Raw genomic sequence first — 26311 nt, 5'->3', positions numbered from 1 at the left:
ACTCTTAACAGCCATGTAGCGTAGATAAATATAAGGAATTCCCACAGCCTGACATAATACAAAATACGGCAGATGTATGTTTATTAAAGAATTAGAAAAATTTCAGGAAATAACAAAGCCAAATGGAAATGAAAAGGGCAAAAGTTGGTGTATTACAAGGTAGTCATTGGCATTTTTGGCAATTGTTACATTTCTACTTTGATAAAACATAATTTATACTGCTTAAAAATAATTTCTCTCTGCTGAAGTCATTCTCATTCCTTCCCAAAGATGGGGTAGCGTTCACTTTTTTAATGCTGCTGTCAACTCAGGAACAACCTGTAAGCCACACAAAACAACATACTTACTGTCAGCAAAATAACACTATGGAACTGAGATGTTTATCCAAGCCTAATAAGTAACATAAAAGAGGTGCTTAATTATGAACCCTTGAGGCGACTGAACATTTGAATTGACTTCACTTTAAAAAGTCAGACTGGCAAATATCCATGCCAAATGTGTACGCCTGGCCTGCCAATCAACTAACGTATTGATACATTTCTGTTTCTGGGTCCATTTTTTTGACCGCGAGAAGTTACTTTAAACAAAGATGTAATGACAGTCTACTCAGTTTCTTAAAAGCAGACAACTGAAAAAAACTTTCAGTCAAACCACCATTTTCAAGGAATGGATGCCAAGGAGTGGAGCCCGGTGGCGGAACTGCCGTAGCTAAACACCACCCGCGCAGCAAGGTGATTCCTTGCAGTCATCCAGAGTGTCAGAGGATGAGAACAGGTGGCATATTTGCTTACTAGTTACACCTGAACCCTCGCGCAAACTGTTTGTGTAAAATATCCATTACCTTGTCTTTCCAGACACTGTAAGCATGTCCTCGCTTGGAGAGATCCCAGCTGAACTCAATGTCTGATGAATATAGCCTCTCAATTATTTAAGAGAGCTACATTTCCATTAAGTGGAAATAATGTGGTCGTACAAAATTTATTAAGGAAATTGTCTACATGTTGTTTCTTCCGAATGTCACTTTGTCTCCAGCTTATTAAAAGGGCCTGTGTTTACTGCCAAGCTGGCAGACGATCGTTTAGGAACAGCATTAACTGCTGGCAGAGTTCTGACTGTCTTCCTCCATGCAGGAGGTCCTGCGGGGTATAACGAAAAAAGTCAAGATGGCGGCTGCAACGGCACAACTGAAACTCTTGTGACTTTTTACGTGTGTCGCGCCCAAACAGGCGGAGTTGCCCATCGCACCATCATGGCTGCCATCTTGACTTTTTCACAATACCCTGTGGACACCTGCCTCCATGGATATAAAAGGCACCCATACGGTCACACCCATCACATGACAATAGATACCCGAAAGGTGAAGGCAACAGACAAGGCAATGACCGTGAGAGATGAAGTCCTGCGGCAGCCTTAGTGAACGTGTTCAACACTGGAGCTTCAACTATACTATTATCTTAAATGAGGTTTACAGCACAATGTTCTAGCCTGGATTGTCCTGAAAGAGATTCCTATCCTTGAATAACAAACTTGCTATAAGAAGTAGTTTCATGCTTTACCTCCTGATAATATTTATCAATACATGACTTTAAGCAGCAAAATCCCAATGGATTCCCTAAATGTTGGCAGATATTCTGCACAAAACCTTTTCCAAGCCCTCACAATCAAGTTCTATAGCAACCTCGTCTTTTGCAGTTGTACTGAGACTACATCTTCATATCCTTGAAAAAGAATGTAGTCTATGGTGTAACGGATTATTGTGATTCATCAGAAGTCAAATGTTGTATTTACATGTATACCTGCTATCAAAATTGCAGGTCACAAGTTGATATGTTTGCTGGATGAAGGCAAGGTTTCTATGGCTTTCAGTTTTAGGGGTCAGGTGAAGAAATCAAGTGTTGCAACCTTAAAAATGATTACTTCCATGCATCAAGTCATGTTCAAAGTCTAACTCAACTCCCACCACCACCACCAAGAACAGGAATGTGATCGGGCCGATTCCTCTTGGAGCAAGACTCACCTTAAACAGGTCAGCTACTAAACCATAATCTGCAACTTGGAATATGGGAGCTTCAGGGTCTTTGTTGATAGCAACTATGGTCTGTAAGAGAATGAAATGTGGCTAATCAGAGAAAATGTTATTCATAGTACAGTCTATAGACTCTACAGTATTATGCACAGGTTTGCTATTGGCATGAATACAATGGCTGATCCAAAAAGAGTTCTAACGTTCATAAAGAAATTCAAAAATTAAGAGCTGAACTGAAAACTTTTTCTCATGAATTCCTACATATGTGAATGTCAAGAGTTCTGGCTTGTGTGCCATCTGAAACCTAGATTGATACCTATTATCACAAGGACATTCTAGGCAAGAATCTTTTGTGTAGTAGAATTGTCTTGACTTCATTTCTCGCCTAATGGGATATGTTGCAAGCAACACATCTAAAAAAAACCCCAACTTCCTCAGTCTAATAATAGTAATGGACAGATTTTACTGGGGTATTCCTAGTACATGATTATATTCAAATCCCAATTTATAGTCTAAGTAACTAAAGCTTAGAAATTGGTTGCAATGAATAACTCTACCTCAGGGCTGCAAAAATTGCCACCCTAAGCCTTTTGGGGTCTCCAAGTAGACAACTTTTTTGTACAATTTTTGGATCTGGGAAGGAGGGGAATCTAAAAATCAATATAGAAAAGTCGTCGGCCTTCATTTCACCCTGACCCATCCCCAAAAGCCACCCAGCCCTTGGCTTACTGGTTAGACTCCTTCAGGCCAACCTAAGCTGCGCACTCATTCTGCTAGATGCAATCATGGTCCATTTAAGCCTCGCATCCATAAGACAAGGAAGGGAGGGACAGCAGGGTGTCCCACCCTCTACAAAACCCATTTTCTACTGTTGTAAGTGAAGTAAATAATACATTTTACTTCCAGAACGCTCTTGGGGATTCCCTAAAAAAATTTCCTCATACGTAATGGCAGATATTTCATAGCATGGGGGGAAAACCATTCAAGAGACTGTTAGTGTGATTACAGAGAGTTCTTTTAAAACCCTTTTAAATAAATGTGATTTGAGTAAATACCGTATCTTCTAAAGCTTCTAAGCGCAGAAGTAGGACACGGGTCAAATTGAAGTAAAATAAAAGTTTTGGCTCTTGAAAATCCATATTATGAGTTTAAATAAATAGCAACAATGAGGGACGGAAACGCCCAGCTAACCATCTAAATGCAGATCAGATTAGGTTTTGTTGACAGCATAAGGAGAGAGAATAATTTGATCCAGTCCAGTCAATAAAAAGTTGAACTCAATTTCTGAGTCCAGATCAGTTCAAGCCAAACTGATTTTTCTGTTCTTTACTGACTTACAGTATAATGCATAATTCCTATCAGAGAGGGCATGTTAATGCTAAATAGTTTCCTGGATTTATATTCATTGTTTTCTATTTTCTATAAGAAAAATCTAATTTATTGATTCTAACTGTGAGGACTTCTGAAGATATGAAAGTTTAGTAAAAACCAAAGTATTCTCCTATGACCAGAACTCTTTTGCAAAATCTAAAATAGCAGGAAATTGATAGAATTGCTTTATGCACCTTGAAATTACTCAACTTTTTGACACCCATCGATTTATCATTACTGACACAAGTGCCACAATTTCAGAATGGATTTTACAGTACCACATGTTGTTCCTTTACTACCATATCACCAATTCTGGACCAGTTATCACGTTTACTACATGCTGCTTAATCTAAATCACACATCTCAGGCAAACTGAAATATCTGCTATCCTGCAGAGCCAATACCTTAAAATGTTCATTCCATTTTTACAATTTAATAAAGTAGATTGAAGCTTTTAGCTAGTATTGCTTAGGGGAGAGGGCGGGTATGAATTTCAGATCTTTTTATTCTTCAATTTTAGGGCAGGGTCAGTTTTCAATGCAACTCTGTTATCTCAGAAGCAGATTTTACTACGATCAGTGATGTTTAATTTCAGGTAAATGTAGGACCTAATCCTTAAAATTCTTCCACATTCAGATTCCCTGGAACAGATCTTGCATTGGGAGTAATACACAATTAAAATGCATTTGAATGTTACTAAACAATCTCCATCAAGGGTTGTTATATTAAAATGTGCCCTGAATTTGCACTGTTTTGCTGCTTAAATATTGTTGTTTAAACTAAACGGAATGATAGCATTCTGTTGCACTGATTAAGTAACTCAGAAATCCTTAGGAGTATTTCTCAGTAAGAAAGGGGGGGGAGAGAATCGGATTCTTTATTATTTCAAAGAGAAAAGGGAATGTGTTGCAAACAGTAGAAAAAAAGAGTATCTCAGATAAACACACAACTCCTTTACAGTTTTATATACCTTTATAAAGCTTCAAAGAGAATGGGGGGGAGGAGAGAGAATCACATTTTGAAATTGCCTCCTAAAAAGGCAAGAAACACCTTATTTTAAAAACAAAATGCAGTCTTTCAGATAAGCTTGGACAAGGATCAAACAAGTGTAAACAGCACATGGGTACTAATGAGTTAAGTTTTTAAAGCTGTTATCATTTTATAATAGGTTTCCATCTGAATGGATAAATCGTGGAATATTCAAAGATGCCTTTTACTTTGTGGAATAGTAAATCCATAATTCAGACTGCACATTGTCATGCATGAATTCATGCCTTGGAGTCTGAAATATATGAAAATGAATCAAGTATATAGATTCTAACCCAGATTATTTTATTTTAACATAAAAATTCAATTTGTTTCTCACTAAAGGTTCCAGATCAGGATATATATGCCCTATTGATGCATTCTCCTGTGAACTCCTGAACATTATGTGAGTGACCAATAACTGATTTATTTTCAGAATGGAATTCACCTGTGGGCCTTTAGATTTTGCATCATCAGTAACAAAAAGAACTTTGAAAGCAGAAACAATCCACTTCTCTGAGCAACACACAAAAGTACTGTACTGTACCTTGCTATCTTTCATTCCAGCTAGATGCTGAATTGCTCCAGATATTCCTACAGCAATATATAGTTCCTGTATGAAAAAAAAACCACAATATTTTAAAAACATCCAATCTGGCGAAAAAAACATCCTGCAAAATACTGCAGAGGTATTGTGTTGGGTCACAAATACATTAGCTATCTCCGATTTCATGGACAGCACTGGGAAGAAGCTGTGTTGCCTATGCACACGCGTGATCCGTAAAAACGTTTCAGGGTCGGTTTTCTGAACAAAAGTGAACGTCATTAAAATGTACATCAATGTCATATTAGTGTAGCTGCTAGAAGCTAGTCACACCAAAACTGGCATCGTTCACGTCCAGATTTAGCAGAGTACAAGTCATGAAACAACATAACTCAGCAAATTTCTCTGCTGGAAGCATTCAGTCCAATCCTATACATGCTAAGAAGCTGTCCTACTGACTTCAACGGGGCTTATTCCCTCATGCGCAGGATTGCTTCCAAATAGGAACATGCAAAATGGCCTGAGCACCAGCTGTTCTGTGCAGGGAACAGCTGGTTTGGGGTGATTTGTTCCCAAATCAGAATGTGTGTCTGATCTGGATACAGACCAAATCAGGAGAGTTCTTCCAGGCAGAAGAAGAGTTCTTCCAGGCAGATGTAAGAGAGGTGGGGAGTAAGAGATGAAAAAAACTAAGGTTGCCAGAGGCGGCTGTGGGGAGGCAAAGGGGGGAAGACTGGGAGCTGGGAAGCCAGGGAGATATGCCTGGCTGGGGAACTGCTTAGGACAGGAAGAGTGAAGCAGGCGATACACCAGTCTTGCCCTACTCACCCCGTAAAACTCCTCCAGGATCCCTAATGGTCATTTCTGTCAAACCATGGCTGATCTAGAATGGCTCAGCAGAATTTCAGGAACAGCAGAATTTCTCACTGCCCCACGCAACAGATGGCTTTTGACAGAGAGCTCTCTTGCTAACTATTTCATCAAGCACTTAAGAGGGAACAGCCAGACACTCTTGGAAAGCGAAGGAACAAGGCACTGTTCAACTAGTAACTGACACTGCCTGTTTTCAACCTCTGGTAAACAGAGATCCAGACTACAACTTCCATATTTTGCTGGTATCACCAAGAGCTAGGATGGTGTGATCCAACTCAAGGCTTCCATCTGGAGCAGTGTTTCTCAACCTTGGCAGCTTTCGGGTGGGTGGACTCCAACTTCCAGAATTCCCCAGCCAGCCTTGCCAAGGTTGAGAAACACTGATCTGGAGGGTGCACATATGCTGGGTCTCAGTTCTTATAGTTTCTAGCTAGTCTAGGCAAAGCTGAAATTTACCACACTACCCAGGTTGAACAAGGCACCTAGAACCCGTTCCACAGTTTCTGCGCTGTTGAAATCTAATTCATTTTCAAGAATCCAATATAAAGAGCAAACATTTTACCCCAATTCCTGTTTAAGGAAATACAGTTTCTCATTACTTGTAATCATCCACTGATTTTTGGATTCAATTCACACAAAAGCTACCCACCTATTCTTCGATTGGGCCTGTATTTTCCCATTACCAAGCCCACATTTTGACGAATTAAGTTTATGGAGATCATAATCCAAATTTTGTGAAGGATGCCAGGGTGCCAGATTCTGAAGCAGTCCATCTTGGGCTCTAGATGGACAAATTGTCTAACTGGTGCGAGGCAGGTTCCTATGTATTTTCCCCCAACCCATCATACAGGTTGGAAGAAACTCTTTTTGCCTTCTCTGGCCATGATTAGACCACAAATAATGACTTCCCGATAAATCAAGGCAACTTGCGTGCGTTTGCCAATGGAAGTGTGCCGTCTGTCCAGGATTGTCCAGTATTTGACATCTGACATGGCTCTGTCACTTCTGCACAATAACACTCAGGTCACCATACAGAAACGCCTTGATTAAAAACAATTAACTCATCCTTTTTTCTTTTTCAATATTGTACTATTTCATATGATCTTGTCGTGCTGGGAGAAGACACCATTCCAATCCCAACCACGGAATAATTCCAGTTACTAAAGAGTCCACTAGGTCGAACATTTTCATCCCTTTCTAATGCTTTTCACTTTAAGAACTTACAGGGAGCTTTGATCAGCTGGTACACGTGATTACTCTTAAGAAGCCTGCTTAGGGTGTCCGCTTGAGTGCGGGGCCGTGCATTTTTTTTTTTTTTTTTGCTTTGTTCTCCTGGGAGAAGCACATCAATTGCGTTCAGCTAAATGCACTCTCATATGAATATTTTAGTACAATTTAATGTTTCTGCACCAATCCCTGAGGAGCGCAGCATCAATTTGAGAACACTGTTCTCCTGGACTTAAAAGCCGTGTCGGATAATGCAGTCCGAACAGGGCTGTCAGTCTTAAACCTTAGGCACAAGACAGAGAAAGAGTCTAAAAATTCTGCCCTGGGTACAGGCAAACAATTCTTTGAAGTTGCACCTTGAAAGCCTTCAAAAGGCATAAACAATTTCTTAATCCAAACCAAAGTTTCCCCAGTTTTTAATCAACCAATAGCACTGGTTGAACAATAGTAGTCTGGTAATAAAATAATCTGATACAGTGAGATGCACTGGACTTCTTCAAAGGTTAGGCATCTGTGAAATATAAGAAGTTTGAAGCGATCCACATCTTTGCAGAAGTTTTAGTGCAAAGTGTTCAGGAATGCATACTCTGAAGGCACCAATGATTAAGCAGAACAGACAAAGGAACTGCAAGTTATTAAAAAATTATTAAAGTTATTAAAAGCGTGAAGTTGCTCTCCACAGTATCAGTTACTGATGCACAACTCAAAACAATGATTTAAATAATTCTGAATTTCTTAAGTATGGGTACAAAAATGTGGGTGCAGTAACAAAACATGAAAAAAACTTTACATTAGAAAAAATCCTTTTAACAATGGTACTAATTTTTAAAACAAAAATTCGTTTTACCTAAATTCTAATTTAAAGATGTCTGGCAGGAAGATCCAGATGGAAAGAAGAGAGAATGCATATCCTTTCTTCACTACACTGAACTGAAAAGCATTTAGGTGTAGCCACTGAATATCCAGATTACCTTGATGATACACATATATCTCTGGAGAGCATTCGGGGGGCACCAAGAGAGCAAACCAACTTCCAATGCAGTTCAAACCAGTATGAGAAAAGATGTCTCTTAGCAAAACTACTTGGCACTCTGTCCAACACAAGTAGAGCAGAAACATCCAGCTACAGCCACTGCCTCATTGCTAACAACCAATCTAACAAATGGGTTTTGCAACTCAACTCTTGACTCAAGTTGGTTCAACGTTCCAGCCAGCTGTGCAATTCTCACCCCCAAATGACCCTCCTTGTTCTGCTTCTATAAAGTATGTAGTACTTTATGTACTCAGCTTCACTGAGCTGGGGGCAAACGAATTGGGGCAAAGAAATCTGAACATGACACCCATAAACCCCAAATTATTACTATTTGTACTTCATAGGAATCACAGAGTTGGAAGGACCCACAGAGTCTTCTGAATCTAACTCTGCGTAGGAATTTAAAGTAAAGCATCCATGACAGATGATGACTCTCAAGCTTCTGCTTGAACACATTCGGTGAAAGAGAGACCACACCTCCCTTCGGAATTGGTTCTCCTGGTGTTTCTGCTCTTACAGTTAGGATTTTTTCCCCTAACATTCAGCTGGAAGATGCCTGCCTCTCAGATAAGACGGTAACTATCCACCCTGCATTCCAGGAACAGCAGAGACCCGGTCTTGGCCTTCTTCTCTGTGACCGCCTTACAGGTACTTGAAGCTATCATATCCCTCACAGGATCCTCTTCTCAAGGGTAAATATGTCCTGTTCTGTCAATCTCACTTCACAGGGCTCCATTTCTAGTCCCTGATGTGGCATTTGTATGCATCTTGTTTTTTGTAAAACAAAAAACAAAAAAACTGAGTTGCTTGCAAGCGCACTGATATTTCTATTGTTTCTCAGTGGCCCCATCTGGCTACTCTCAGCACTCACCACTTCAACTCACTATTAGAAGGACTGATGCACTGACATAACCAGCTCTATGACAGCAAAAAATAAAAAAAAAATCACCCTTCAGGATGATGTGCCCACGAGTAAGGCCATTCGCATTCGGTCTCCACCAATCTCTCTGCCAGCTAACAGCCTGCAACAAGAGCTGATCCAGGGATGGCCGTTCCAGAACAAAACCCCAACCCGTGAAGCAGTGCAGTCCCAGTTCTCTTTTGGCTGATTATCATAATGCCAGCACAAAGTTGTAAACTGAGGATCACTTATTTTCCTGGCACTGAATCAAGCTTTAAGCCTTACATCTATAATAAAAGCTTTTCAAACAGCGTCCCTGTTGAATTGGGGATTTTTTCACAACTCTCAAGTCAACAAACAAACCTGTGTTGTTGAGGTCTGAATGTGCTGTTCCTAAGAATGTTCCCCTAAAGCAGCATTTCTCAACCTTGGCAACTTTAATATATGTGGACTTCAGCGACCAGAATTCTCCACCCAGCATGTGTGGACTTCAACTCCCAGAATTCATGCATGCTGGCTGGGGAATTCTGGGAGCAGAAGTCCATATATCTTAATGTCGCCAAGGCCGAGAAACACTGCCCTAAGGACTTGACATAAGGTTGAGCACTTTTAACATATCTGAACCAACTGGCCACTTGAGCATCAGGTAAAAGGATTACTTCAGGAAAAACCTTCTATTAGTCTTGGTAGACCTAAGCAGGTTGCAGAATTCTCCTCAGTACCCCAAGGTGAAACAGCATAATAGCTGACTATTATGCCATAATAGCCTACAGCTGATGGAAGAGTTGCCAAAACGTACCCCAAAAAAGACAACAAGATGTCATTAAAGCAGTTTCCCAGTGTGGTGGAACCACAGCTCCCATAATTCCAGGCTGTGGTCTTGACAGCTAGGAATTCCAGGAGTTGCAGCTGTAGCACATCTGGGAGACGCAAGTTAGGGATGGATGTCGTAAGCTACTACCTCCACCACTTCCCAGCTATTAGAAAAAAATCAGTATCACCCACCCAAAGCCCTCCTTGCATGGCCCAATTCCCTCCTGAGCCAATTCAAAGATCCTATAAATAATCATAAAAGCAGAGACCCCCTGCTAGGCCGGCAGAAATTGAGCCCAGAACACTGGGAAAAGTGACACCAAGTCCCTTGATTCATTCCAAGCAGATCCACCATCGCGGCAACTCTCCAACAATATTCAAATCAAGGTCCACTCCACTTCGGGAAGCCACTTCCCTTTCACGTGACACTCTGCCGCGACGGCGCTCCATTCAGACAAGCTCTGCTTAACACAGTACAAGGACACCAGGCAGCAGAAAGAAAACATCTGCAAAGGGGGGAGGGCAGGAGAGGAGTTGGAGCTGCAGGCCGTCGATCACAAATAGCCGGGCGAGGGAAACGCAAAGACGCTTCTTTCATCTTACAGACATTTCAACCGGTCTGTTTTCCAAAAGTCACTTCAAAACTTACCGGTGCTACAATTTTGCCAGTCTGTCCCACTTGCATGTCGTTGGGGACAAAGCCTGCATCAACAGCTGCCCGAGAAGCACCAACTACAAGCAAGGAAAGATCGTACAATATAAGACAAAATATTCAGGGCTTGGTCCTGAGATGAAGATTCCTTAATTTTGCCAATTCCCACTTCTAGGTGCCCCCCTCCCCGCCCTGGCAAGACTGGTAATATTCTAAAAGACCAGGAAAAGATTGCCAGGACAAGTCGCAGGTGAGAGGCCTCCATTCACAGAAATTAGCATCCAAGCCAATTTCTTGGATTCCTCAGTTATCAACAGCAAACACTGAACCAGCCCCATCGCTTGGCAACCACCAATAATATAATGGGAACAGGGGTTCCATGATGGTTTCAAGAATCAAGAGTAAGGCATTTTTTTACCTGCGGCGTGCAACTGATCAGCCAGTTCATACAACAATTTAAAGTTTTCACCACTCTTCAAGCCTCGTCCTTAAAAATAAGAAATTAAATCTCTTCAAATGGTTTAAAGTCACGAGGTCCAGCATTAAGGTCAAACAGATGCCCTTAGCAGGTGGCGAATCTCTCTCTCTCATTGGAGATTTTCAAAAAAGGAGGAATGGCTCTCTCTCAGAGATGCGGCAGTAGTGGATTTTTGCACTGGACTGGGGGTAGGACGAGTTGATCTCTAAGTCCCTTTCAACCCTTGCGTTCTATATTCCTACTGCTTCTGCCCAATTAATTTCTCCATGCACTCCGGCAAAGGAACACTATGAATTTAAATGGCATTTGCTGTAGCTATTTTCATAAGTAACTGTTGCTTCTGGATTAACAGATTACTCCCCTATTGATGCTCATTTCATCAACAATATCATCAGGGTAGAAACAGGACTTAAATCTTGCCAAACTCTTCTCCCTCTGTGCGTTTGCTACAATTTTCAAGTAGGAAAGCGGGGAACATTCTTTCTATTGCTTTCTTTTAATTTAGTATTTAACTTAGAAATATGAAGTGAGATATAGTATTACAGTATTATCTACCAACTGTGACCAATGAAAAGCAGACTTTTATTAAAGTTCTTAACCAATTGTTAAGTCAAAGGTGGGTATTTATGGTTATTAATGTCACATACAACTTGGTAAAGTACAAGTTCCCCCGTTATTCTGTCTCTCTAGTTCAGTGTTTCTCAACCTTGGCAACTTGAAGATGTGTGGACTTCAACTCCCAGAATTCATGCTGGTTGGGGAATCCTGGGAGTTGAAGTCCACAGATCTTCAAGCTGCCAAGGCTGAGAAACACTGCTCTGGCTGAAAACTCCTAAGCCAGAATTTTGTAGGATGAACAATTTTTAAAATATACATACTCCCTTATTTGAAATGTAGCTCATGAATAAACTGATTAATCACTACTTACCACCTGATACAACAACTTTTGCACTAGTAAGTTCTGGCCGATCACTTTTGGTTAACTTCTGCTCAATCCATTCAGACTGGCCAACTGGCGCAGGAGCTGATACTGTTGGTATTAACAATACATGTCAACACCTAAACAAGAAGCTGAATATTTCTGCAAAGTCCAAAGCAGTCCCCAGTTATTGCTTCTAAGCCCAAATGTTTTACTCTCAACCACATTTTAAACAGCATTAGAGAAAAGAGCTAGAATTAGACTAGCATTCACTCCATATGGTGTTGGACTTCAGTCCACAAAAACTTATTCCATCACAAATCTAAGTCTTGTGCAAAACACTAACATGGCTACCTTTAGGTGCCAGGCTACTCATTCACCACCTACAAAGAGTAAAAGAGGCTAAAACCAAATTCTAGAAGAGGTCACACAAGTTAAAGGGTGGAAGAACAGAAGTGGCAAGAACTCTGCGTGGTGAGAATGAAACCCCCTCTCTCCTCCTTACTTTACAGTGTACAGACAACTGTAATCCACTTGCAGATACTAAAATCAGGCCATTACATACTCACATATTTTAGGGGCATGTAATCATTCTGTTTCAGTTTCTACCAAGCAATCTCATTCTATATTGTTGAAGTTAATGGGTTTTTTTTTTCCTTTTTCTGCCTTCGAGGTCAGTCTTATGCAGACAATGCAGCATTTTCAGATATGGGTTGTCCTTGCTTTCTTCTTCCTAGGGCTGAGAGGGAATGACTGGCCCAAGGTCACCCTGCTGGCTTCTGTGCCTAAGACAGGACTAGAACTAGGTTGTCCCACTCCTAGTCCAACACCTTAACCGCTAACTTTATGATACTGAACTAAGTTAACAGCCAAAACAGAAAGACATTTACTCCAACTGCTTTCTATTGTTTCCAGTCATGACATCTAGGATTGCATCTTGGCGGGGTGAAGATTTGAGTCTGAATCTTAGCAGCTATCCAAAACAGGTTAGATGTTGCACGATGCAGTATCCAAGAATTCTACAAACCTTGCATTTTCACAAGGTACCCACAGAAAAAGAGCACAAACAAGCAAGATGTTCCAGAGAACTTTGAGAATCGGAAAATGTAAGAAGAGGAGAGGGGAATGCAAGACACACATGTAACTATATTACAGCACGAGCAGATGTCTCTGTATTTATTTTAATAAATGTTTTAATCCAATTACAACTGAAGCAAAAGAAGGCCAAAATGTAACGGAACACTCACTTTTTTCCACGGTTGCACTGCCCCCACTCACTGGGGCAGCCTCAAAGGAAGTACCTCGGACAGAGAACACCTTTATTTTCTCGTCACATTTCACAGTGCACAGAGCATTGCCTGACCCCCCCCCCAAAAAAATCATGGTCAAATACAGCTGCACCCAGACAATGGTTTGACTTTTGTTCAGATGAAACTATTTTAGACAGTGAAACTTAAAAGGCTCAAAAAGCAGACTCAAGTGTTACACGTTTCCACTTTTCCATTAGCCACCTCTAGCTGAAGAATTCTTTTCTTTCATGAAGCTGAACGGCTTGACCTATTTGGGATAATGAATTTGTGCAATTTTCACAGAAGTCTGCAGTTGTGGCTTTGTATAAAAAAGCACCCACTGTCTGAACACAGGGCCTGCAACCCCCAATCACAAAGAAGAATGCTTTGTGAGGGTGGGGAGTTTAGAAGACATGAAAGAAAGAGATGGAGGAGGAGGAGGAGGAGGAGAAGAGGAGGAGGAGGAGGAGGAGGAGGAGGAGAAAAATTACCCACTGTTACTAGCCTAGCATAATGATTTTTAAAGAGGAAATTATTAGATGGTGATTCAAGCCTCTATATGCAATCCATCAATCTCTGAAGGCAGGATAGCATTGGGAAAAGGAAAAAGATCCCTGCCATAACAAATTTAAAAAGACATAAAAGCTCATGCTTTCATGTCCAAATTACATTAGGGGATCAGATAAACATAATGCGGCTAGACAAGTATTTGGGCTGCAAAATAATTAGGGAAAGTCAATTAAATATTACAAATAATTGTATCAATGTCCTCCTAACTAAGAAAAATAACCCTACGGATTGCTGAAATCAGAACTAATGTTACCCGCCTGAAATAAAGGGGATTAGCTGAATGGCTTACGGTTTGCAAAATCTTATCAGGAGTGCATTAACAATACAATACTTATGAAGAATGTCAGCAGATTTGGTTAATTAAGAAGCTGTATCTGGTTTCTCTGAATACTGCGCTACAATCCTATAGTACTTGGAAGGATCCTGTGAGCCATGTCAGGGAAACTATTTCCACTTCCCCAGCTCCTAGAGCTTCCTCCTCTGTACTCCTGTGGGTCACAAGTACACCAGAACAGACCCCCAAAACTCACCTGCATAAATAGTCCTCACAAAAGTATCAGGTGACTTGATTTCAGTTATGTCTGAGATAGGAGCAACATCCAACTTAGCTGCCACTCTGGGAAGGAGATTCTAAACATTAAAAATACGTGGACAGTAGCAACAAGAACAACTCAGCAACACCAAGACAAAACTAAGCAGCTGTTCTAATTCTACCCTGAAAATTACAGATACGTTTAAGCAATACACTTAGTGCTCCTCTGTGACACCACCTCCATTAAAACAATGAAAGATTAATAGACTGAACAGCATATGCAACATTTTAGGAGTATCACAGAGGTTCAGAATCCTATTTATATAGTGGTTCAATCTCTCTGGAGCAGCAGATTCTGGGCAGTTTAAAATATGCTCACCTTCCCAAAGGCAGATGCTCCAGCACAGATGTGTGTGTAACTGAACTGTTTCTGAGTTTCCAAAATCAGCGGAGTCAGCTCCTCTGGAGAGAAAAATATAATGGTTGGAGCAATTTTTTTTTTTTTTTTTGGTCTGGCAAAAGGCAGACTGCAAATAATCTTAATGTGAAAACAGTTTGGAAAAGAGACTCACCAGCCAGAAGTCCTTTAAATGCATCGTGTTGGGCAAAAAGAACCTTGGAAACTCCCTGCACTTTGCTCAGCTCTTGTGCCACCTATGAGAAGGAGATCCTGACTTCAGTGTTCCCCAATTCCCAAAATTCCTAGCCATCTCCACACATCTGGAATGTTAGATTATTATTTGTATAGGGGACGCATTGCTATCCTGCCTAGATGTTGGTGAGAAGATAATTCCATGGGGGGGGGGTGGATAAAGAACTGTAATTTACAGCAGTTTCTCAACCATAGCAATTCTAAAACAGGTGGACTTCAACTCCCAGAATTCCATGTTGGCTGGGGAATTCTGGGAGTTGAAGTTGCCAAGGTTGAAAAACACCAATTTAGAGTTATGACATTCTCAATTCTTTCAGTCCTACTCTGAGATACCTTGACATTCCTTTCCTTTCAGCAGCTCCAACATTAGATGGATTTTTTTATTTCTGTACTCAAGTTTGAAAAACTCTCACACCAAAGCTAATGAATGTTTCTAACCAGCCAATTAGTAGACAAGAACCACCGCCTGTGTAAGCACACTTTCTTCTTCTTCTTCTTTTTTTTTACCTTTTCACAGTTGGTCCCAGCTACCAAACAGGACACTTCACCTCCGAGCCGTTTTGCTGCAGTAATGGTGTTCAAAGTAATTGGTGTAAGGGCCTCGTTGGCATGTTCAGCTATTACCAGCGTACTCTGAAACCGATGAAGTAAAACCTGGAAAACAAAATAAAGAAGGGAGAAAAAGAAGTTTGGTTAACACAAAAATACCTGAAATTCTGCATGGACAATATATGCTAAAGATTTTGGTATTTACTGACTGTTCTGCCTCATAAACGGTAGCAATTATTTAGTGGATAGATGCTTGTATGCACAGCATTTGCAAGCATAAAACAAGATCTGATGCTTCTATCAAGGTCTATTTATGAAGGATTCCCCATACCTCGGTATCCCTTGTATCTTTTGTATAATTTTCATCATTCCAAATCAATCCACTGCAGGATGATTACGGTTACAAACCATAATCTATCACGCTGGTCCAGTGTGGGCTGGTAGACAGATGTTTGCAACTTCCCAGTCCAGGGCTGAAAGAAGGCGACCGGCCAAAAGTCACACAGGCAGCTTCCATACCTAAGGGACAACTAGAATCTGGATCTCCTCAGCCCTAGTCTAGCACCTTAGCCACTACACCACACTGCCTATGAAATACCGTGCCAAAAATAACTGGAGGATACATGTACTTAAAAATGGAAGCAAGGACATTGTATTATTACACATCTTAGTTTCAATCTTCAGCCTTCCCAAAATTAGCAGCGCCAGAAAACATTCCTTGCTATTAATTTCCCCAGGTGGAACAACTTACTCCCAGATCGCTGGGTTTTCCCCTTATAGTTCACTACAGAGTCGTAAGTACTTTTTTCAATGCTTCATTGCATGCTTAACCTAAGAGGGACTGCATTCAGACCTCCACGTAATGTAGGTGCTCTGGATGATACATTCAGTGAACCATGATTTAAAACACCATAGGCAGAATAATGCAGGTTTCTGTAAGATACTTCATGTTCCAACTTAAGTGTATTAAATCATCAAAAGGTGTAAAAGATTTTTAAATCGTTTGAGGTGAATTACCAGTAAGAAATTACTTATTGCCAATATACATCAAAAGAACATATTTTTGATTACGCTCCATACATCATTTTCCATAAAAAGTTACAAGGCCGTAGGCACGGCCTGAAGAATAAATCTATGCCTCCATGGCAAAATGCCCACATTTGCTCAAATTTATGGTCCTGTCACAAAGAAAAATATGCTGTACTGCTGAAAGTTGGGTGCTTAAGTTTCCAGCGGGATTAAAATGTATTTGAAAAGTCAATCCAGCATTTGTTGGAGAGGATGTGCTTTTATTTATGAATAAATATTCAAGGTAGAATTCATGATGAGGGGATAAAATCAACTTTTCTGGAGCCACATCTTGTAGCCTCCTTATCAGTGCCAGCAGTTCTGCTCACATCACAGACATTTCCTTTGCGCCTCTCTCTGTTGCAACATACACACACATCCACAAACACTTATTGGTGCTGGTTGTTAGCTATAAGGCCCTGCGTGCCGGGTTCCTTCAATTAAACCAGTGTTGTCCAAACTTGGCCACTTTAAGATGAGTGGACTTCATGCTGGCTGGGGAATTCTGGGAGTTGAAGTCCACTCATCTTAAAGTGGCTAAGTTTGGACAACACTGGATTAAACAATGTCATCTCTCAGGACCCCGAAAACACGCATTCTCTGTAGCAGTGCCTGCCCTATGGAACAAAGTTCCCCCTGAGATCTGGGTGGCCCCCACTCTGCAGGTGACCTGGCTCTTCACAGGCCTTTGGCGAGGGGAAGGGAGACCCCCCACTTCATCACGCTTGCCCAAGTCTTTATTTTTTATGTTTTCTTGATTTGATTGTAATTTCTTTGACTGCTGTAAGCCACCCAGTCATTGAGAGTCGGGCAGAATACAAGTTTAATCTATGATGATGATGATGATGATGATGAACGGAGGGGAAAGACAATCTTTCAGCAGTGTTTGTTCCAATGACAAATAAACACGGGGGCTGACAAAACCCCGCTCTCTAGCAGGTCTATATGTCACCTGGAGAGCAGGAAGGGAATTTTGTAGAAATAGCCAACAGGAATCAGAAATATGTGCTTATTGTGCTACACTTCAAAATGGCAATGGGGGAATTCATTTATTTGTTGTTTCTTTGAGACAGTTGTTGAGTCATTCGGTCACTACTGACTCTTTGCAAGCTGATGGACAGTAGCTCACAGAGATCATCTGTCAGTAACAGCTTGAGTTCTTGTAAGCTCACGGTTGTGTCATCAGAGGTAGCATCTCGGCATCCTGCCTAGTTTCGGCCTCTTTTTCTATTGCCCTCAATTATTCCCAGCATCAGGATCTTCCCATAAACCCCTGCTTTTGTGTTTAGTATCCAAAATATCTAAGCTTTCACTTTGTGCTTCCAGTGAGCAGTTTGGTTTTACTTCATAGGATACCAAATGTTTTATTCTCCTCGGTCCAATTAGTCGCTCCATATTCTGTATTAACCACTGCTTCCTGGACATTCCATCATTCCATCAAAATAGTTCAAAATATTTCCTATTTTTTTATGGAGATCAAATAACTACCGAGTCTGAATAACTTATTTGTCTGAAATCAAAAGTTGTGCAGCTACTTATAGAAGAGACTTTCAATAGAGCAACTTTCAGAAAGCACTCTGCTTAGCCCGTGTATGTTTTGAACAATATCTGAATCAAATGCCATAACTAAGACATTCCTTTTCTGAAGTGAGCATAGTAAGATAAACCTACATACTCCTGCATTATAGAATACAGGAAATGCTGTCTTTGAGCATAACAGAGTAACTAATCAGCAAACCTAGGACAGTACTGTATTATAAAATCAAAAGAAAAATCCAGAATATAATTTTAATTCTTAGACTGGAATAGGTAAACTATTTATTTTTTTTAAAAAACCACACTACTGATTTTCAGAATATAGATCTGAATGAGCTGGTTTAAATCTGTAAGGCTCACCAGGTAACCTTGGAGCAAATGTTCTCCCTAGCTTCAGTAATCTCGTATTGTTAAGGTATGAATGGGACACGGCAGGTAAGGCAGAAAACAAACTGTCTGAAATTCTTTAGACAGGATATACATTATTTTCATCATCATTTTTATTAGATTTTTATCCCATCTTTTTTATAAATAATTCAAAGTGGCAAATATACCTAATTCTCCTGCCTGCTATTTTCCCCACAACAACCCTGTGAGGTGGGTTGGGCTGAGAGAGAGAGAGAGAATGACTAGCCCAAAGTCCCCCAGCTGGTTTTCATGCCTAAGGGGGGCCTAGAACTCAGTTTCCTAGTTTCTAGGCCAGCACCTTAACCATGACACCAAACTGGCTCTCCTTTACATGTAATAAACACAAATATATAAATATCCAATTTCAACCTGAAAGACATATACTTTAAAATATTTCACTTAACTATTTTTCACCCAAATAAAAACGCCCAAGGGAATCCACATTTCCTCTTTAAGCAGCACCTTCTGCTCAGCTCAATTTCTCGACCTCCCTGTAAAGAGGCAGAGCTTACCCAGGATCTGGGCCATGCAGCAGTTTCAACATGGTACACACCGATCAGCTGCTGCTTCTCATCACCCTTTCTCCTGAATACCTTTTGTATTATTTGTGTCGGGTTATCTATCTGTGCCACGTGCATGTAGGACCATTCCTGTTACTATGAATAGTCTGTTAGCAGTACTGCCTTCACCTGTTTTTAAGATTTTTGAAAGCATGCTTTTTGCCTTTCCAAGTCATTCCCCAAAAAGTGTAGGATATAAATACTATCCATGTCTTCTTAAAAGGGGTTACTTCTTCTCTTCCCTTTTCCAACCTTGCTTTCTTTGGAAGTCAGTCCACTTTTGGCCCATTAGGCACCCAGCCAGGAGGGAGGGAGGGAGGAATAGAATCCCGTGTCCTGGGAAGTGGCAGGATTCCAATTCACCGTGAACTTGGGAGCGCTCCAGAAAGCGAAATTTTCTTGCTGGCCTACTTGTGCAAATGTACGGCTTCCCCACCCAGTATGGAGTAGTCAAGCAACCTGCGCCAACAGGCTCTGCTGCCTCTTTCGCTGTGTCAGCCCACAAATACCTTTGATGTTCCGAGTGTACTACACTGTAGGCGCTTACACTGGGGCACCAATGCAAACTGCAAGAGGTACCATCCACGGGCAGTGCTTTTAATGAAGGCTTGAGTGTCGTATAATTCACCAGTGACATGTTGATAGCTACTGTGCTAGGAATGTATAAACACACAGTGGAAGCAAGATTGCTCTATTCACATTTATGGAGCTAATTTGCAGTGTGTGTGTGTGTGTGTGTGTGGTGGCTTAAAGCTGGGGTTTTCACACCTTTTCAAGCTGTGGAACCTGTTTAAAAAAAAAACAAAAACAGAAGTTTCCCAAACTCCTGATCCAGCGATAGAAAATTGACTGCATTTGAGGGAACCTTATTTTTTCCTGCCCTTTGCCTGTCATGCAACCCTGCTAAGTTCTCATACAACCCCCTAGGGTTCTACAGAGCCGAGTTTGAAACATCTTGGCTTAAAAGTCCAGCGAACACTCTCTCAGAAGTGGCAGGTTTCCTACGGGTAGGTGTGTTCAAGTAGAGGATAAGCATTTGGGGGGGGGGGATGCTTTAATCTGAATTCCTACACTGAGCAGGAGCTGTCCTTGAAGACCAACCTGATCCTAGAGCACCACTACTGTTGTCATAGCTCTTAACATACCAGAGGGTGCTCTCTAGCTTTGTAAATTTCACGCGTCGACATCCACAAAAGACTCAGTTTCAGGAGGGGCCTCTAACTCAGTATCAAAGCATAAGCTGGTTTCCCCCACTTCTAGGAACACCGTCCAGGAGGTGCAGGGCCAATTTACACAAATTGGCAACCTGCAGAAAAGCTACAATACCACACTGAATTTAATTTAATCTAATTTCTGTCCTTTGCATGATGACATCACGACATATGTGATGTCGCTGACAGTGGCACTAGGATGAAACAGCGATGAGCTGTGGGGCTGAAGGGCCGTGATCTAGTTTTCTAATGCCCTGCGGCTGGCATCTTCAGAGGCAGAGCGAGCTGCTTCGTTGCATATCTCTGAGCTGCCGAGACACCAGAAAACGAGATCACGGCCCTTCAGCCCCAAAGCTCATCCCTGCTCGATTGACCCCACGCGTGAAAGCCTGCCCGGTATACCAGCAGGAAGGCTGACATGTCAGAGATGAGCCAGGAACATTCCACAATGGAGGGCAAAGCCTTCCATGATCAGAACAGGCTCTGGAGAAGCATCACATGCACTAAGGCGCTTAAATCTGTACACTGCTCAGAACTGCATAGGTGAGATGAGCGACTATATAAATTTACCAAATGAATAAAAATGCATAAATGTAAATAACATGGAGAAAATCCATCTTCATGCTCGCCAAGAGTCGAAAGTGACTTGATGGAGCATAACCCATCCATCAAAATATAAATAAATCCATCACGCCACTAAATCCCAAAGCCGGATCCTCCAAAGGGCTGCATTTCTTCAGTGAGGACGGCGGGGGGGCGTCCACGTCCAACTGTCAGGGCCGCCAAAGCAGCAGGTGCCCTGATGGAGCCACCCGGGCACATGCCCAGAACCGGGGGGGGGGCATGTGAAGGAGACCCACGGCATCCCCGCCCCTTGGGTGCCCCCAAGACCCTGACTCAGGCACGGAGAGGGCCCCTTTCCTGACCCCCCGGCACCCCACTGTAGGCGGCCAAGGCGAAATGGGCCACTGCCAGGCCCAGGGCACAGAGGCCGCCCCACATTTTACTTTGAGACTGTCAGAAGATTTGGGGGGGTCGAGGTAAGAGAGGCGTGTTTCTGTTTATTCAACCCCCCAACCCCCCTCCTCCCACGCGAGGTTGTCTTTAAGTGGGAAAAACCTGGATCATCAGAACTGGCACTGCCAGCCCCAGCCAGGGCACTTTGCCCTCCGCGTCCTACCCTGCAGTGCCGGCAGAGGAGGAGAGGGAGTGGCGTTAAGGTCGACGCCCCCCCAGGAGCCCCTTCCCACCCAGGGAAGAATCCTAAGCTAGGCCTGGCCTCCCTCACGTGACCTTTGCCCTTGGGAGGGAGGGAGGGAGGGCGGCCGGCCTACCCTGCAGGGCGGGCGGGCGGGCCGGCAGGGAGGCTGGGGCCGCTCAAGCGCCCTGGCTGCCGCCGGCACTCACCGCTCTCCGCCCCAGGCGCTGCGCCCTGAGGAAGCCCCGGAGCGCGGTCATGGCGGGCACCTACGCCGAGCCTTCTTCCTCCTCTTCCTCGGTCTCCGTCTCAAGCGCCGCCCTCGCCCCCCCTCGCCCATCTCGCGAGAGTTCTGAGGAACGGGAGGCGGTGCCGCGTCCGCCATTAAGGTTGAGGGGCGGCAGGCCGGGGGCAGCGGCGTCGCCGCTCATTGGCGGTCAGGAGCCAATCAGAGAAAGAGGCGGGAATGCCAACTTTCAGCCAAGTCGGAAAGGGTCCGCCGTCGAAGTGAGCTAGAAAGAGGCGTGGCGCCTTTGACTGGATGGCCAATCAGGGAAAGGGGGGCGGGATTTTCTTCATCTATCTGTTTCGTACCGCCGCCTTAAAGCGGTGTTCCTCAACCTTGGCAACTTTAAGATGGGTGGACTTCAATTCCCAGAATTCCCCAGCCAGCCATGCTGGCTGGGGAATTCTGGGAATTGAAGTCCACCCATCTTAAAGTTGGGTGCTTAAAGTTCCCCATGCTGGCTGGGGAATTCTGGGAATTGAAGTCCACCCATCTTAAAGTTGCCAAGGTTGAGGAACACGGCCTTGAAGGATGCCGTGGCTTGGACTTCATCTCCCATAAGCTCTTTCTCTGGGGGCTTCTGGGAGTTGTCATTCCATATCTATGATCCCAAATTATATAGGCAAATAACACGACCTACCTTACAAGGTTGTTGTGGAAGCCTAGCAGAGCAATTCTGCGTGGCCTGCTTTCTTGTCAGCTCATGCCTGATAAAATCTTGGCAAGCTTTTTGGCCTCTTTTCCCATTGCTTTGGATTTTTCCAAGCATCAGGGTTCCCTCCTTCTGCATTAAACATCCAACTTTAGCCTCATGATCGGTGCTTCCGATAAACAATCTGGGTTTATGGCATCTAGCGTTAAATATTTTGTTTCTCTTACCATCCGAGAAACTGTCCACGTTCTTCTCCAGCACCACGATTTTTCTCCATTCAGCCTTTCCGGCGGTCCATCTTCCCCTGCCATTTATATAGCTATTGATGTTTTCTTACTGGTGCCATGTCTCTCCCCTTTAATATCAAAGAGGTTGGAATATGTGATATTTTGCCTAGATTTCTCATGGTCTTTCCATGACACAGGCCTGGATTCCAAGTAAAACTGAGGGCGATTTTTGGGGAAATGATCAGGCTGGACTGAATTTATATATGTATTTATTTATTTACATTGCCCATTTCACTGTGGGGTGACTCCATACGGACCACTATCTGCTTCCGTTTTAGCTTAGCAAAAGTGCCCAGTCTGCTATTCCAAACAGCCGGTGTAGATTTTTGGACTTGTGAGGATCATGAATTAGTCGTTTCAGCCTCAGACAGTGATCCAGAAGGCCTGGCACCTTGAACCCCTGGAAGCCAAGGAGGTGGGTCTCCATTTGCAGAAGACATCCGTCAACAAAGCAGTCTTCCTGGGGGAGACTTTTTACAGACGGTTCTCATTTTACAGAAGCGGTCTGGAAAACTCACTCACGGCTTCTCTGACTAACAGGTCTTTCTCCCTAAATCTTCTCTGTACATCTTGGTTCATGAAGGACTCCTCAGCTTCCTTAAGTGGTCCGTGAGGGAGCCGGTCCAAAGTGGCCCAGATTGACTGGCGCATGGCAACATTGGCACGGCGTGGCAAGGAACCCATTACAGAACTAGGCATTTTCTTTGCCAGCCCGCTCCTGAAACAGGAGAGGTCAAAAGAGTCAAGATGGAGGCCACCGCCACGCTCTCAAAGCCCAGCGTATAAACAAGGGTGGTTGTGTTGCAGCCATCTTGACTTGGTTGACCCCTCCCGGCAGACCCCCCTGCCCTGAAAGTTGCAGAAACTGTCTCTCGCCAAGACCAAGTCAACCAGCCTTTCTGTCTGAATGGAACATAGATTAAATCTTCCTCCCGCTTTTCCACTTGCGTCCGCTCAGAACTTGGAGGGGCTTTGCATAATCTGTCGGTAGGTGACTGGAACGAGGTTGGAAAGCTGAAATGTTCAGAGTTTGCTGCCTGCTTTCCCCCCCCCCCCTTTCCTCTTCTCCTGCCAATTGTCTGTTTGACCCAGCAGCTTCAAAGCCCAGTCACGCAACACCAGCCTAGCACCGTATCTCCATTCCAGGAGATTTACTGCTCCTTCAGCTGACGCCCCTTCCTCAGGCGCAGCCCAAGGACCATTAAATCTGCCGAGCCCATTCAGAGATTTGGAGGCGCGTTCGTTGGCCTTTTATAATTTATGGGCTTTCAAGGGTTTTTAAGGAATCAAGCCTCTCTGCCTCAGGATTTGAATTTCATGGGGCAATATGAAAATGATTAAAGGAGAACTCGGAATGTGGTTTGCGTTCTGGTGCACGGAGGCAGCAGATGTGACCGATCAAATCCAACCCCAGTGGCTTACCTGGTCGTTCTCAGGACAAGCCACACCGCCAAGCTGCAGCTGGCCACAGTGGCAGAAACCCCGTGGGGGAAACAATGTGCCAGCATCTTACCAGAGCCGCGGCAGCTGTCAAAACGCCAAACAGAGTGCTTTGGCACCTCCTGGCTGTCTTTTCTTTGATCCTGATTTTTCAGGCTCTCAAGATTTAAAGGGCCTCCGCATTTTGTCAAATGGCTCGCCAGGTGGGCTGGGGAGTTGGAAAGCTGGGGTGCTAACGCCTTTGGGAAGCGTGGAGGGGGCCGGCACAGCCAGCTCCTCACACCCGATTTATGCCACGGCTTAGTTGTGTGGTGTGAAGTCAGCCCCTGTTTGGGATGTCCTGCATATATAAATTGATATTATTATTATTTATTGGATTTCTCCTCCGCCCATCTCCCCCACAATAGGGGACTCTGGGCGACTTACAAAAAACATTAAAACTATAAATATATCTAAACCACATAATACATCCAGAATTTAAAACAATACTAAAAAAAGGAAGATCCAAGAAGAAGATATCTAAGAAAATCTTAGGAAGATCCAAGAAGAAGACATCTAAGAAAATCTAACTCCATCTTAGGAAGATCCAAGAAGAAGATATCTAAGAAAATCTTAGGAAGATCCAAGAAGAAGACATCTAAGAAAATCTAACTCCATCTTAGGAAGATCCAAGAAGAAGATATCTAAGAAAATCTTAGGAAGATCCAAGAAGAAGACATCTAAGAAAATCTAACTCCATCTTAGGAAGATCCAAGAAGAAGATATCTAAGAAAATCTTAGGAAGATCCAAGAAGAAGACATCTAAGAAAATCTAACTCCATCTTAGGAAGATCCAAGAAGAAGATATCTAAGAAAATCTTAGGAAGATCCAAGAAGAAGACATCTAAGAAAATCTAACTCCATCTTAGGAAGATCCAAGAAGAAGATATCTAAGAAAATCTTAGGAAGATCCAAGAAGAAGACATCTAAGAAAATCTAACTCCATCTTAGGAAGATCCAAGAAGAAGATATCCAAGAAAATCTAACTCCATTCCCAAAATGGGCTACAATGATCTAAAGAAAGCAATTGCTTTACAGACCAAGAAAAGAATCAGGGAGATACACGTTCCCAGCCAGGACACGAATTCTTTTTATTTGCATCTGTAGTTGCTGTTCTTAAATTATGCCATCTTTGACCGGTTGACCAAATCTTCGATCTCTCCCCATCGATCTTTTGCATAGAACATTCTAGGATGTTGCCACAGTTTTATTAAGGCATTGAACCCTCAGATGCACTTGCAGTGGGTGACTTTCCGTATCTTCCCAGGGACTGGCTAGGACAGTGTTGTCCAAACTTGGCCACTTTAAGATGAGTGGACTTCAACTCCCAGAATTCCCCAGCCAGCATGGCTGGCTGGGGAATTCTGGGAGTTGAAGTCCACTCATCTTAAAGTGGCCAAGTTTGGACAACACTGGGCTAGGACATCAACACAGCAGTTAACTTCCTGCTTAAAAACAGCACACACAGCTGGCCTTGGATGGCTGGAAGAAGGATGAATTAAGAACTTCTCTACTTACTCTTGTGCTTAAGCCCACCGATGATGATTACAAACCAAAGTACTTTTTCACTGACTAATTGCAGTGGACACAGGAACCATCAACTGGAAATTAAACTATGGTGGGGGACCTTGAACGTGAACTCCATTGAAAAATCTCATAGAAGTGCAAGAGGAAGAAAGCCAGGACTTTCTAAATAATAACATAAACTATTGTATCCCATGGTCAGATAATCTTATCTCACTATGCTGTGGAAAGACCTGACTAAGGAAGAAAAAACTGGAATATAAAAACTAGAATACAAAAACAATCGTCTCACTATAATAATCATTAGAGATACATCTTACGCCGGTTGTATGCATATGTTAGACACTAAATCCTTGGCTTCGGATCAAAGAAGATGGGAAATGCGGGTCAGATTTCCCCACCTCTCCCGTACAAATACCTCTGAAACAAAATGGGAGAGGCCTCAGCAGCACATGTCTGCCCTTCAGTTGCAAATCAATTGGATCAATATCACAGGCAGAGGCCATATGGATCGGTGCCACATGTCCGTAACCCTTGTAAAGCAGAAATCAATTAATGGCAGTTGTCGGTCCCTAACACAGCCTTCTGTGGTGACAGAGAACGCCTTGTGAATGTTCTCCAAAGGCGTCATAAAATGTGCGGGAGTC

The 26311-nt window shown here is 42.8% G+C and overlaps 1 protein-coding gene across 3 annotated transcripts; it reads right to left on the bottom strand.

The window, feature by feature from the left end:
- Window positions 1–64: 64 nt before the first annotated feature.
- On the bottom strand, window positions 65–21801 carry ETFA (electron transfer flavoprotein subunit alpha). Of its 3 annotated transcripts, none has more exons than XM_088148398.1 (12): window positions 21646–21801; window positions 15414–15560; window positions 14827–14908; window positions 14634–14716; window positions 14253–14352; window positions 13111–13221; window positions 11873–11974; window positions 10885–10953; window positions 10464–10546; window positions 4971–5036; window positions 2018–2098; window positions 65–318 (listed from the first exon to the last, which is right to left on the bottom strand). In XM_088148398.1, exons 1-12 carry the CDS (start codon window positions 21694–21696, stop codon window positions 283–285), a joined length of 1011 nt encoding a protein of 336 aa, XP_088004524.1. In that variant the 5' UTR covers window positions 21697–21801; the 3' UTR covers window positions 65–282. The 3 variants fall into 3 exon arrangements, with proteins under 3 accessions (XP_088004524.1, XP_088004525.1, XP_088004526.1); XM_088148399.1 differs by having other exon boundaries at window positions 13111–13164; XM_088148400.1 differs by lacking the exon at window positions 13111–13221.
- Between the last annotated feature and the right edge of the window lie 4510 nt (window positions 21802–26311).

The sequence above is a fragment of the Python bivittatus genome, unplaced genomic scaffold, assembly GCF_059951505.1.
Source record: "Python bivittatus isolate LINGU-HERP-01145 unplaced genomic scaffold, Pbiv_v1 ctg000530_np1212, whole genome shotgun sequence".
Lineage (NCBI taxonomy): Eukaryota > Metazoa > Chordata > Lepidosauria > Squamata > Pythonidae > Python > Python bivittatus.
This window is presented reverse-complemented; position numbering and strand designations above follow the sequence as displayed.

Excerpts from the sequence above, each read along its gene's own strand:
- ETFA (XM_088148398.1), bottom strand. The coding sequence starts at position 21,696 with ATGACCGCGCTCCGGGGCTTCCTCAGGGCGCAGCGCCTGGGGCGGAGA. Across the intron at positions 10,954-11,872 it reads AAAAGTTGTTGTATCAGGTG|GACGAGGCTTGAAGAGTGGT; the intron begins GTAAGTAGTGAT and ends CTTATTTTTAAG. Across the intron at positions 319-2,017 it reads TAGTAGCTGACCTGTTTAAG|GTTGTTCCTGAGTTGACAGC; the intron begins GTGAGTCTTGCT and ends TGTGGCTTACAG.